Raw genomic sequence first — 13,921 nt, forward strand, 5'->3', positions numbered from 1 at the left:
CCCCCAGCAGGCAACCCTTAGCAGGCAGCCCCCAGCAGTCAGCCCCCAGCAGCCAGCCCCCAGCAGGCAGCCAGCCCCTAGCAGGCAGCCAGCCCCCAGCAGGCAGCCAGCCCCCAGCAGGCAGCCCCTAGCAAGGAGCCAGCCTCTAGCAGGCAGCCAGCCCCCAGCAGCCAGCCCCCAGCAGGCAGCCAGCCCCCAGCAGGCAGCCCCTAGCAGGCAGCCAGCCTCTAGCAGGCATTAGCCTCTAGCAGGCATTAGCCTCTAGCAGGCATTGGCCCCTAGCAGGCATTAGCCTCTAGCAGGCATTGGCCCCTAGCAGGCATTAGCCCCTAGCAGGCAGCCAGCCTCTAGCAGGCAGCCAGCCCCTAGCAGGCATTGGCCCCCAGCAGGCATTGGCCCCTAGCAGGCAGCCAGCCCCTAGCAGGCATTGGCCCCCAGCAGGCATTGGCCCCTAGCAGGCAGCCAGCCCCTAGCAGGCATTGGCCCCCAGCAGGCATTGGCCCCTAGCAGGCAGCCAGCCCCTAGCAGGCATTGGCCCCCAGCAGGCAGGCAGCCCAGGTGATGGTCAGCAGGTGTTGTGGGCAGGGTGGGAGCCCTCTCTGCACTAAATCTCTGTCCCTTAAAGAAAATGGTGACCCCTTGCTGCACCACAAGGCAGCTGTTGGCTTGCTGCTGCCCACCTGATGGTGGCACACCAACTGCTCTGGACATCACACCTGGAGCACTGCATCCAGCTCTGGAGTGCTCAGCACAGACAGGGACCTGTTGGAGTCAGCCCAGGGGAGGTCACAGCAATGCTGGCAGGGCTGGAAGCTCTCTGCTGTGAGGCCAGGCTGAGAGAGTTGGGCTTGGGCAGCCTGGAGAGGAGAAGGCTCCAGGGAGACCTTCTGGTGGCCTTGCAGGGCTTCAAGGGGAGATCAGAAAGCTGGGGACAGACTTTTGAGCAGGACCTGCTGGGACAGGCCAAGGGGGAATGGTTTGAACTCAAAGAGGGAGATTGAGAGTGGAGAGAAGGAGAAATGTTTGACCCTGAGGGTGGGGAGAGCCTGGCCCAGGCTGCCCAGAGAGGTGGGAGCTGCCCCATGGCTGGCAGCAGTGCAGGTCAGGTTGTGTGGGGCTGTGAGCAACCTGCTCTGGTTGGGGATCTGACTGCAGGGGGTTGGACTGGATGAGCTTGAAAGGTCCCTTCCCACCCAACCCATTCCATGATCCCCTGATCCTCTCCACCTGCTGGCAGCCATGGACATGAAGACTCAACACATCTCAACACACAACTGAGAGGCTCCACCAGCCCAGCCCCTTCCCTGGGCAGCCCCCCCAGGGGAGAAGAAGAGAGTGGACAGGTGGCATCATGTGGTGGCAAAGGAAGTGACAAGATAGCAAACTCTTAGCAGCATCTGTGGAGGCCTCCAGAGCTGGCCCCACATTGGAGGTGCTGGGATGGAGATGATCTCTCAAACTGCTGGCAGTGAGGAGCAGGTCTGGAAGTGTCCCTGGCCTGTCACATCAGGCATGACAAAAGGTGCAGGGACAGGGACCAGCAGGAGCTGACCAAATCCCCTGCTCAGGCTGATAAGTGGGATGGGGACAATAAAGGATCTCCACTTTCTCCCTCTAAAGCATTTTTGCTGCTTCTTTTAGGGCCAAACCAGCACCATTCCTGCTGGGAACTCTCCAAACCCCATTTTTAACCCCCCCCCCAAAAAAAAATTAAATTGCCTTTTTTTTTTTTTTCCCAACTACAAAACTTCTTATAATCACAGAATGGGGGTGGGTTGGAAGGGACCTTCAAGATCAGCCAGTTCCAATCCCCCTGCCATGGGCAGGGACACCTCCCACCAGCACAGGTTGCTCAAGGTCTCATCCAGCCTGGCCTTGAACACCTCCAGGGAGTGGACAGCCACAGCCTCCCTGGGCAACCTGTGCCAGTCTCTCCCCACCCTCACTGCAAAGAATTTCTTCCTCCTCTCCTGTCCCAATCTGCCCTCTCCCAGCTCAAAGCCTTTGTCCCTCACCCTGGCACTCCAAGCCCCTGCCAAAGGTCCCTCCCCAGGGGACAAGAGTGACTTTATGAGCAGAATCTCACCTGGGAATGGCAACAGCACGGGCTCAGAGGTGGTGCCTGCAAGGGAGAAGAAATGGGATCAGGTCTCCCCAGTGCCCCCAGAGGGAGCAGAGGAAGGCTGCAGCATGGGGGATGATGGCAGCAGGGATCTGGGTGGGCATGGATGGGACCTGGAAACCCTCCAGACCCTTCCCTTTGCTGGAGACCTGGGGTCTGTAGGAGGAAAAGCAGCAGAGTCCATCACTGCCTCTGCTCTGCAGGTGGGGACAGCAAGGCAGCAGTGTGGGCAGGGAGCGTGGCTCTGGGCTCTCACTGCTGGGTTGGAGAATCATAGAATGGTTTGGGTTGGAAGAGGCCCCTGAGATCATCCAGTCCAACATCAACCCAGCCCCACCATGGCCCCCAAACCATGGCCCCAGGTGCCATGGCCACACCTTTCTGCAACACCTCCAGGGACTCCACCACCTCCCTGGGCAGCCTGTGCCAATCCCTGACCACTCTTCCTCATCTCCAACCTAACTCTCCCCTGGCACAATTTCAGGACATTTCCTCTCCTCCAAGCACCTGATCCTAGGGGGAAGAAACCAATCCCCACCCGGCTCCAGCCTCCTTCCAGGAAGCTGTAGAGAGCAATGAGCTCTCCTCTCAGCCTCCTCTTCTCCAGGCTGAACACCCCCAGCTCCCTCAGCTGCTCCTCCCCAGCCCTGCTCTCCAGAACCTTCCCCAGCTTTGGCCCTTCTCTGGACCTGCTCCAGCTCTCAGTGTCCTTCTTGTGGTGAGGGACCCACAATGGCCTCACCAGTACCACTTCCAGGAGCACAATCCCTGGCCTGCTCCTGCTGGTCACACTGTTGGGGATCCAAGCCAGGATGCTGCTGTCCTTCTTGGCCACCTGAGCACACTGCTGGCTCATGTCTGTGTACTAAGAATGAATTAGGAAATAAGACACCAGCCAGCCTGATCTCTATCAGATGAGATCACCTTAGAAAGATGATGGAAAATCTCATCCTGGAGGCCATCCTTAAGCACCTGGAGGAACAGAAGGGCATTGGGAGTGGTCAGCACAGATTCACTAAGGGGAAATCATGCTGGAGCCATCTGGCAGCCTTCTGTGATGGGATTCTGCCTGGGTGGGTGTGGGGAGAGCAATGGATGGAGTCTACCTTGACTTCAGCAGGGGTTTGGACTCCATCTCCCTTAACATCCTCCCAGGGAGCTCATGAATTATGGGTCAGACAAGTGGACAGTGAGGTGGGTTGAGAACTGGCTGAAGGACAGAGCTCAGAGGGTTGTGATAACGGTGCAGAGTCCAGATGGTGATCTGGAGCTGGCTGGGGCCAGTCTTGGTCAACATTTTCACCCCTGGATGAAGGGACAGAGTGGAGCATCAGCCAGCCTGCTGATGGCACCAAACTGGGAGCAGTGGCTGACAGCCCTTAGGCTGTGCTGCCATTCAGCCTGACCTGCACAGGCTGCAGAGTTGGGCAGAGGGAACCTCATGGAGTTCACCAAGGGCAAGTGCAGGGTCCTGGCCCTGGGGAGGAACAACCTCCTGCAGCAGGACAGGGGAGGGGGGACCTGCTGGGAAGCAGCTCCAAGGAGAAGGAGCTGGGAGTGCTGGGGGGGGACAAGTTCCCCATGAGGCAGCAATGTGCCCTGGTGTGTGTGGGGCCAGCAGGGCAAGGGAGGTTCTGCTCCCCCTCTGCTCTGCCCTGGGGAGGCCACATCTGGAGTGCTGGGTCCAGTTCTGGGCTCACCAGTTGAAGAGAGACAGAGAAGTGCTGGAGAGAGTGCAGGGGAGGCTGCAAAGCTGCTGAGGGGCCTGGAGCAGCTCTGTGAGGAGCAAAGGCTGAGAGCCCTGGGGCTGAGAGCCTGCAGAAGAGCAGCCCCAGAGGGGAGCTGAGCAATGCTCAGCAAGAGCTAAAGGAGCTGTGGGGGGCAAGAGGCTGGGGCCAGACTCTGCTCAATGGTGCCCAGGGCCAGGCCAAGGGGCAGCAAGGGGCACAAAGTGGAAGCCAGGAGGTTGCATGTGAAGAGGAGGAGAAAGTTGTTTGTTGTGAGGGTGCTGGAGGCCTGGAGCAGGCTGGCCAGAGAGGTTGTGGAGTGTCCTTGTGTGGAGAGCTTCTGGGGTACCTTGGGCTTGAGACTATGGCCCCACAGTGACACTGACACTCCCTTCAGGGACACCTCCCAAGCAGCCACAATCCATCCACACTAATTCCAGCCATGGATTGTTCAGGCTGTGGTGGCTCTGGCCTCCTTTGGCACTCCTGGTTTGGACCAGCCCTGTCCTGCTCGATGCTCAGCTTACAAGCAGTGAGGTGAAGGTCAGTTCCTGCTGCTCTGGAGGGGGATGTCACCACCAGGAGAAGCAGCAAGAGCCTGGAGGTGTGGTCCTGCAGGTGAGCCTCAGCCCCCTCCTTTCTCTTGCTAGGATATGGCCTGGGAGACCATCAAGGCAGCTACAAAGCAGGGCTGAGAGGTAGAGACCTGGAAGCCCCAAGAGCAGTGAGAGGGAGGCACCTGTGTGGCTGTGACTGGCAGCACCCAGGAGAAAGGGCATAGAGCAAGATGCCAGCCACAGCAAGGGCAGTTCATAGATTCACAGAATGGGTTGGGTTGGAAGGGACCTTCAACATCAGCCAGTTCCAACCCCCTGTGTGCTGGGGCACACCCATCCTGGATGGGGCTGAGAAGAACCCAGCCCCAGGTGGACAAAAGAAATTTCATCTGGGGAGGGCTTGGCCCCTCCCCTGCTGGGAGAAGGTGGTCCCTGACTCAGAGGTGGTCTATTCCACTTCCCCTTCCTGTCCAGCAAGCCTATAAAAGGGGTGGATATCTCGCTGCTCTTCCCTTTTTTCCTGCCTCGTCTGCTCGAGGGGATTTTCTGCTGCTGTTGCTGTCTCCTGCACCGGACCACGTGGCTGGGGCCCTTTCTCTCTCCCAACTGAATCCACCGACATCCAGGGGAACACAAGGCCATCCAGGCTTGGGTTTGTATATTTTTTCCCACTTACCCTCATCCCTCACCTCTGTGAACCCTCCCCCTTTACTGATATATATACATATATATGTAAAAAATTATTTTTCCTTTCCCTTTTGTGAAAAAAAGAAAAAAATTTACTCCTCCTACTTCCAAACCGACTTCAGAATATTTCTTTCATGATTTTTTTTTTCTTTTCCCCTACCCCTTTTTTTTTCCTTTCTTCTCTCTCTCCACCCTGCTGAGAGAAAAGGGAGAGGGGCAGGGGGAGGAATTTATATCTATTATCATTTGAGCTCCTAAACTCAGAGCTCAAACTACCACAATATTTCTTTTGGCTTGGGAAATAATATTTTTTTTGCTTGAAAATAACACCTGATTGGGAAAGAAGGGTTTGGAAGTAGAGATGATAATTTTACAGATTCTTATGGTTCAAGTTTTTGGATGGGCTGTTGGCTGGATCTTTTGGACGCATGTGTATAAACTACTGACTTACCATTTGCTTTGGTTAATTATAGAGATGCTGCTTGACTGGATAAAAACTCTGCCAATGCAGTTTTGCATGTACCTCTTGAATTCCATCAATCCTACTGGCGGTGGGCACTTCTCAAACTTTTCTGACATAAGGAGTTTCTCTGAAACCCATTATGAAACTAAACGTGTGGATAAAAATATTGCTGAAGGAGAATGGGACTATGTAAAAATATGCTCTGTAGGTTTAAATGTAATCTTGATAATCATACTCGCTCTGGCCATGTGGGGAAGGGGGTGCCCCAACCCATTAAGAGCTATCTGTGGAGGGACAATCGGTTTAGGGAATTCTTTTGTAAGCCTTTATGGCCCAAAGGTGGAGAGCTGTAAGCACTGCAGGCACTGTGATAATGTTTATGAAAACAGGAGGGAGGGGTCTGGCTGCTGTGAATGCTGTCCAGCCCGATGGAGGCTGGCCAAACCTGAGGCCCAGCCCCGCGGGTTTGACCCCCCACCAACAGCTTCACACATAACCCCTGATGCTCCTCCACCTGTAGTTTCCCTAGCACCGGTTACCACACGCAGGAAAAAGATGCAAAAATCAGCTCCAAATACGGATGGTGAAGAAGGCACCTCAGCAGGACCCAGCACATCTCAGAACCCACCAGCAGATGGAGAGGACTCGGATCAGGAGATCATAACTATCACATCTCTGCCCAGAAAAGAATTAAGGCAAACTCGTCTGGACTACGCACAGAGAGAGGGTGAGACAATACTAAACTGGACCCTAAAATGTTGGGATGAGGGTGCAGAAACTGTAGATCTAGATAAGAGGGAGGCGAAGCTTCTAGGCTCCCTGTCTCATGATGCTGGTCTGGATAAAGAATTAGCAGAACTCGATGGAACACACACTCTCTGGGCCCGGATTACTAATGCTATAAAGCGCAGGTACCCTACCAGAGAGGATTCGCCTTGGGCCCCAATTAAATGGACGGCTATGGAACAGGACATCTGTACCTGAGACAGATGGCTGTGCTGGAGATCATCTATGGAAATGGCCAGCTCCCCTTGGACCCAGATCAGGTGCCCATGAAACGGTCCTTAGTAAAGAAACTCACCCAGGGTGCCCCTCAAAGATATGCACACACACTAGGAGGGATGCTTCTGACTGGACAGGATGGAAGTCCTAAAACTGTGGGTGAGTTTGCTAGTGACCTGAGGGAATATGAGGACAGTGTCAGTCACAGGCCTGTAATCTCAGCCATAGAGGCTATGACTAAAGACATCATCAAAGAGATTAAGGCCTCCAAGCCTGAACTGAAGGAAGGGGATGACACCTTTTCTCCCCCTTCACCTTACCCATCAGAATGGATCCATGTTTCAGCCATCAGGAATAAACGTCATTCTCCTCCCCCTAGGAGATCACCCCAAGCTAATCAGGGGATGTCAAGGGTGGCTCTGTGGAGAGCTCTCTGTGACCATGGGGAAAACATGAACTGCTGGGATGGCCAACCCACCTCTGCACTCTGGGCCAGAGTACGGGAACTGCAAGGTGGCCCCAATGGGAATAACTCGCCCAGGAGAAGGGCAGCCCCAGTTTCCCAGGGTGGTTCCTCCCGTTCAAGAGACCCTTCTCCCAGTAACACAGGGCCCTGTGACAAATGTGGGCTTCGCCGCCAGCATTAGAGGTGCCCTGCCTCCAGCCAGGCGGAGGTCAGGGACAACAGAGTGTACTGGGATGTGTTTGTGAAATGGCCTGGCACTTCAGAAGCCCTGAAGTACCGAGCTCTGGTGGACACAGGGGCCCAATGCACCCTAATACCATCAAGCTACAGAGGGACCGAGCCCATAACCATTCAAGGGGTCACAGGGGGCTCACAAGATCTGACTGTACTGCAGGCTGAGATAAGCCTGACTGGGAATGAGTGGGGAAAACACACCATAGTGACTGGTCCAGATGCACCTTGCATTCTTGGCATTGACTTTCTGCGGGAGGGATGTTTTAAGGACCCTAAGGGGCACAAGTGGGCATTTGGGGTAGCAGTTGTAGGGACTGCAGACAGGGAACAGCTGTCTGCCATGCCTGAGCTGTCAGATGACTCCTCCGTAGTTGGCAGCCATAAGGTGCAGGATTTGAAGTTACCAATTGCTTCTTGCATAGTGCATCGCAGGCAATACAGGACCAACCGAGACTCTCTGCACCCCATACATCAACTGATTCGATGACTGGAGAGCCAGAAGGTAATCAGCAAAGCTCATTCACCTTTCAACAGCCCAATATGGCCAGTGGGGAAGGCAAACGGGGAATGGAGATTGACTGTGGACTACCGTGGCCTGAATGAAGTGACTCCTCCGATGAGTGCTGCTGTGCCAGACATGTTGGAGCTCCAGTACGAACTGGAATCGAAGGGGGAAAAGTGGTATGCCACAATAGACATTGCTAATGCTTTCTTCTCCATTCCCATTGCAGAAGAATGTAGGCCACAGTTTGCTTTCACCTGGAGAGGTGTCCAATATGAATGGAATCGTCTCCCCCAGGGGTGGAAACACAGTTCTACCATCTGCCATGAAGTGATCCAAACTGCACTGGAGAAGGGTGGAGCCCCTGAGCACCTGCAGTTCATTGATGACATCATTGTATGGGGTGAGACAGTAGAGGAGGTCTATCAGAAGGGTAAGAGGATAATCGATATCCTGTTGGAGGCTGGCTTTGCCATAAAGAGAAGCAAGGTAAAAGGGCCTGCCAGAGAGATCCAGTTTCTGGGAGTTCGATGGCAAGATGGCCGTCGCCACATCCCTCAGGATGTGGTGAATAAGGTAGCCACTATGGTGCAACCCACTAGTAAGAAAGAGACACAATCCTTCTTGGGGCTTGTGGGCTTCTGGAAAATGCACATTCCTGGGTACAGTCAAATAGTGAAACCCCTCTTCCATGTAACACGGAAGAAAAATAGTTTTGTGTGGGGATCTGAGCAACAGGTAGGATTTGACCAGATAAAACGAGAAGTGGTCCATGCTATGGCTCTGGGACCTGTTCGAAGTGGGCCAGAGATCAAGAATGTGCTGTATACTGCGGCTGGTGAGAGTGGTCCTACATGGAGTTTGTGGCAGAAAGCTCCTGGTGAGACAAGGGGCAGGCCCCTAGGTTTCTGGAGTAAGGGGTACAAAGGTTCTGAGGCCGACTACACTGCAACAGAAAAGGAGATCCTAGCTGCCTATGAAGGAGTCCGAGCTGCTTCTGAGGTAATTGGGACCGAGTCACCACTCCTTTTAGCTCCAAGGCTTCCAGTCCTGACTTGGATGTTTAAAGGGAGGGGCTCAACCCCACATCATGCCACAGATGCCACCTGGAGTAAATGGATGGCCCTGATAACTCAGCGAGCTCGAATGGGGAACTTTGAATGCCCTGGCATAGTAGAAGTGATCACCAACTGGCCAGAGGGTGCTGACTTTGGGATGTCGCCAGAGAAGACAGTGACCCGTGCTGAGGAAGCTCCCCCATATAATGACCTCCCTGATAATGAAAAGGGCTGTGCTCTATTCACAGATGGATCTTGCCGTCTTGTAGGGAGCAAGCGGAGATGGAAGGCAGCTGTCTGGAGCCCAACAAGGCAAGTGGCAGAAGCAAGGGATGGAGAAGGCGAATCCAGTCAGTATGCAGAGGTAAAAGCTGTCCAGCTGGCCCTGGATATAGCAAAACGGGAGAACTGGCCGGTGCTTTACCTATATACTGACTCCTGGATGGTGGCAAATGCCTTATGGGGGTGGCTGAAGGAATGGAAGAACGGATGGCAGAGGAAATGAAAGGCTATCTGGCCTGCAGACCTGTGGCAAGACACTGCTGCCCATCTGGACGAGCTGCCAATAAAGGTACGGCACATCGATGCACACATTCCCAAAAGCAGAGCCACTGAGGAACACCAGCACAACCACCAAGCAGATCTGGCTGCTAAAATCTCCCAGATAGACTTGGACTGGGAACACAAGGGTGAGCTATTCCTAGCTCGCTGGGCCCATGACACTTCAGGTCACCAAGGGAGAGATGCCACATACCGGTGGGCTCGGGACAGGTCAGTGGACATATCCATGGAAGCCATCTCCCAGGTTATTCATGAGTGTGACATCTGTGCTGCCATAAAGCAGGCTAAGCACATGAAGCCTTTATGGTATGGGGGGAGATGGTCAAAGTATAAGTACGGGGAGGCCTGGCAGATGAACTACATCACCCTTCCTCGATCTCACAGTGGCAAGCAGTACGTACTGACCATGGTGGAGGCAAGCACAGGGTGGCTGGAAACCTACCCAGTACCTCATGCCACTGCCCGCAACACCATCCTGGGCCTGGAGAGACACGTCCTGTGGAGACACGGCACCCCAGAGAGGATCGAGTCGGACAATGGAACCCACTTCAAGAACCATCTCACAAGGGACTGGGCAAAGGAACATGGGATTGAATGGATTTACCATATCCCATATCATGCACCAGCTGCAGGGAAGGTTGAACGCTACAATGGCTTGTTGAAGACCACCCTAAAAGCCATGGGGGGTGGAACCTTTAGGAACTGGGAAAGACACCTAGCTCAGGCCACTTGGTTAGTCAATAGCAGAGGGTCTGCACACTGAGCTGGTCCTCCCCAGTCCAACCTGCTGCAAACAGTGGATGGAGATGGAGTTCCTGTGATCAATGACAAAAACCTATTAGGAAAATCAGTATGGGTTTTCCCTGCTGTTGGTGGGGGCAAACCAGCCCGAGGGGTGGTCTCTGCTGAGGGCCCTGGTCACACATACTGGGCCATGCTAGAGACTGGGGATATTCAGTGTGTGCCACAACGAAACGTGACGTTGGCTGAACAGGTATAGCCTCTGAAGGTAACACCAATTAATGTAATGTAATCACTGTATAATAGTTATAAGTCGTTGTAAGTTTTCTCTCCTAGTTTGATAACAACCTGGTGTCCAGGATCCAGCATGAACCCACCGCACACAAGCATCAGCTCAAAAGGACTTCTGCATCATCTTGCCTACACCTGCACCTGCTTCCCATACAGCAATAGACTGTTCCTGACTCCCCTTCAGAGGTGAAGATGGTTTCCTGTTCTCTCTTATTCTTCTCCATGTTCCTGCCCAGCTCAAGCACCACCTGCATCAACTGGCACCAGAGACAGAGACTGCCCTGAGAGAGAGAGAGACACAGCCGGGATAAAGAGAGACTGCCCTGAGAGAGAGACACAGCCGGGATAGAGAGAGACTGCCCTGAGAGAGAGAGAGAGACACAGCCGGGATAGAGAGAGACTGCCCTGAGAGAGAGAGAGAGACACAGCCGGGATAGAGAGAGACTGCCCTGAGAGAGAGAGAGAGACACAGCCAGGATAGAGAGAGACTGCCCTGAGAGAGAGACACAGCTGGGATAGAGAGAGACTGCCCTGAGAGAGAGAGAGAGAGAGACACAGCCGGGATAGAGAGAGACTGCCCTGAGAGAGAGACACACAGCCAGGATAGAGTGAGACTGCCCTGAGAGAGAGAGACACAGCCGGGATAGAGAGAGACTGCCCTGAGAGAGAGAGAGACACAGCCGGGATAGAGAGAGACTGCCATGAGAGAGAGACACAGCCGGGATAGAGAGAGACTGCCCTGAGAGAGAGAGACACAGCCGGGATAGAGAGAGACTGCCCTGAGAGAGAGAGAGAGACACAGCCGGGATAGAGAGAGACTGCCCTGAGAGAGAGAGAGAGACACAGCCGGGATAGAGAGAGACTGCCCTGAGAGAGAGAGAGAGACACAGCCGGGATAGAGAGAGACTGCCCTGAGAGAGAGAGACACAGCTGGGATAGAGAGAGACTGCCCTGAGAGAGAGAGAGAGACACAGCCGGGATAGAGAGAGACTGCCCTGAGAGAGAGACACAGCCGGGATAGAGAGAGACTGCCATGAGAGAGAGAGACACAGCCGGGATAAAGAGAGACTGCCCTGAGAGAGAGAGAGAGACACAGCCGGGATAAAGAGAGACTGCCCTGAGAGAGACAGAGAGAGACACAGCCAGGATAGAGAGAGACTGCCTTGAGAGAGAGACACAGCTGGGATAAAGAGAGACTGCCCTGAGAGAGAGAGAGACACAGCTGGGATAAAGAGAGACTGCCCTGAGAGAGAGAGAGACACAGCTGGGATAAAGAGAGACTGCCCTGAGAGAGAGAGAGACACAGCTGGGATAGAGAGAGACTGCCCTGAGAGAGAGAGAGAGACACAGCCAGGATAGAGAGAGACTGCCCTGAGAGAGAGAGAGAGAGACACAGCCGGGATAGAGTGAGACTGCCCTGAGAGAGAGAGAGAGACACAGCCAGGATAGAGAGAGACTGCCCTGAGAGAGAGAGAGAGAGACACAGCCGGGATAGAGAGAGACTGCCCTGAGAGAGAGAGAGAGACACAGCTGGGATAAAGAGAGACTGCCCTGAGAGAGAGAGAGAGAGACACAGCTGGGATAGAGAGAGACTGCCCTGGGAGAGAGAGAGAGACACAGCCGGGATAGAGTGAGACTGCCCTGAGAGAGAGAGACACAGCCAGGATAGAGAGAGACTGCCCTGAGAGAGAGAGAGAGAGAGACACAGCCGGGATAGAGAGAGACTGCCCTGAGAGAGAGACACACAGCCAGGATAGAGTGAGACTGCCCTGAGAGAGAGAGACACAGCCGGGATAGAGAGAGACTGCCCTGAGAGAGAGAGAGAGAGACACAGCCGGGATAGAGAGAGACTGCCCTGAGAGAGAGAGACACAGCTGGGATAGAGAGAGACTGCCCTGAGAGAGAGAGAGAGACACAGCCGGGATAGAGAGAGACTGCCATGAGAGAGAGAGACACAGCCGGGATAAAGAGAGACTGCCCTGAGAGAGAGAGAGAGAGACACAGCCGGGATAGAGAGAGACTGCCCTGAGAGAGAGAGAGACACAGCTGGGATAGAGAGAGACTGCCCTGAGAGAGAGAGAGACACAGCCGGGATAGAGTGAGACTGCCCTGAGAGAGAGAGAGAGACACAGCTGGGATAGAGAGAGACTGCCCTGAGAGAGAGAGAGAGAGACACAGCCGGGATAGAGAGAGACTGCCATGAGAGAGAGAGACACAGCCGGGATAAAGAGAGACTGCCCTGAGAGAGAGAGAGAGACACAGCCGGGATAAAGAGAGACTGCCCTGAGAGAGACAGAGAGAGACACAGCCAGGATAGAGAGAGAGACTGCCTTGAGAGAGAGACACAGCTGGGATAAAGAGAGACTGCCCTGAGAGAGAGAGAGACACAGCCGGGATAGAGAGAGACTGCCCTGAGAGAGAGAGAGACACAGCTGGGATAGAGAGAGACTGCCCTGAGAGAGAGAGAGAGACACAGCCGGGATAGAGTGAGACTGCCCTGAGAGAGAGAGAGAGACACAGCTGGGATAGAGAGAGACTGCCCTGAGAGAGAGAGAGAGAGACACAGCCGGGATAGAGAGAGACTGCCCTGAGAGAGAGAGAGAGACACAGCTGGGATAGAGAGAGACTGCCCTGAGAGAGAGAGAGAGACACAGCTGGGATAAAGAGAGACTGCCCTGAGAGAGAGAGAGAGACACACAGCCGGGATAGAGAGAGACTGCCCTGAGAGAGAGAGAGAGACACAGCCGGGATAGAGTGAGACTGCCCTGAGACAGAGAGAGAGAGACACAGCCGGGATAGAGAGAGACTGCCCTGAGAGAGAGAGAGAGACACAGCTGGGATAAAGAGAGACTGCCCTGAGAGAGAGAGAGAGACACAGCCGGGATAGAGAGAGACTGCCCTGAGAGAGAGAGAGAGACACAGCCGGGATAGAGAGAGACTGCCCTGAGAGAGAGAGACACAGCTGGGATAGAGAGAGACTGCCCTGAGAGAGAGAGAGAGACACAGCTGGGATAAAGAGAGTGCCCTGAGAGAGAGAGAGACACAGCCGGGATAGAGAGAGACTGCCCTGAGAGAGAGAGAGAGGGACACAGCCGGGACAGAGAGAGACTGCCCTGAGAGAGAGACACAGCCAGGATAGAGAGAGAGAGACACAGCCAGGATAGAGAGAGACTGCCCTGAGAGAGAGAGACACAGCCAGGATAGAGAGAGACTGCCCTGAGAGAGAGACACAGCTGGGATAGAGATAGACTGCCCTGAGAGAGAGAGAGAGAGACACAGCCGGGATAGAGAGAGACTGCCCTGAGAGAGAGAGAGAGACACAGCCGGGATGGAGAGAGACTGCCCTGAGAGAGAGAGAGAGAGACACAGCCAGGATAGAGAGAGAGACTGCCCTGAGAGAGAGAGACAGCTGGGATAAAGAGAGACTGCCCTGAGAGAGAGAGAGAGACACAGCCAGGATAGAGAGAGACTGCCCTGAGAGAGAGAGAGAGACACAGCCGGGATAGAGAG

At 54.4% G+C, this 13,921-nt stretch overlaps 1 protein-coding gene across 1 annotated transcript in view; it reads right to left on the reverse strand.

The window, feature by feature from the left end:
- SSC4D (scavenger receptor cysteine rich family member with 4 domains) overlaps positions 1–13,921 on the reverse strand; it is a 55,158-nt gene that overhangs the window by 10,856 nt on the left and 30,381 nt on the right. Inside the window, exon 5 of the mRNA XM_054394239.1 lies at positions 2,087–2,122. Within this exon, the coding sequence (XP_054250214.1) occupies positions 2,087–2,122 (36 nt within the window). The remainder of the gene's footprint in view (positions 1–2,086; positions 2,123–13,921) is intronic.

Source organism: Indicator indicator, chromosome 30 (genome assembly GCF_027791375.1).
Source record: "Indicator indicator isolate 239-I01 chromosome 30, UM_Iind_1.1, whole genome shotgun sequence".
Taxonomy (NCBI): Eukaryota; Metazoa; Chordata; class Aves; order Piciformes; family Indicatoridae; genus Indicator; species Indicator indicator.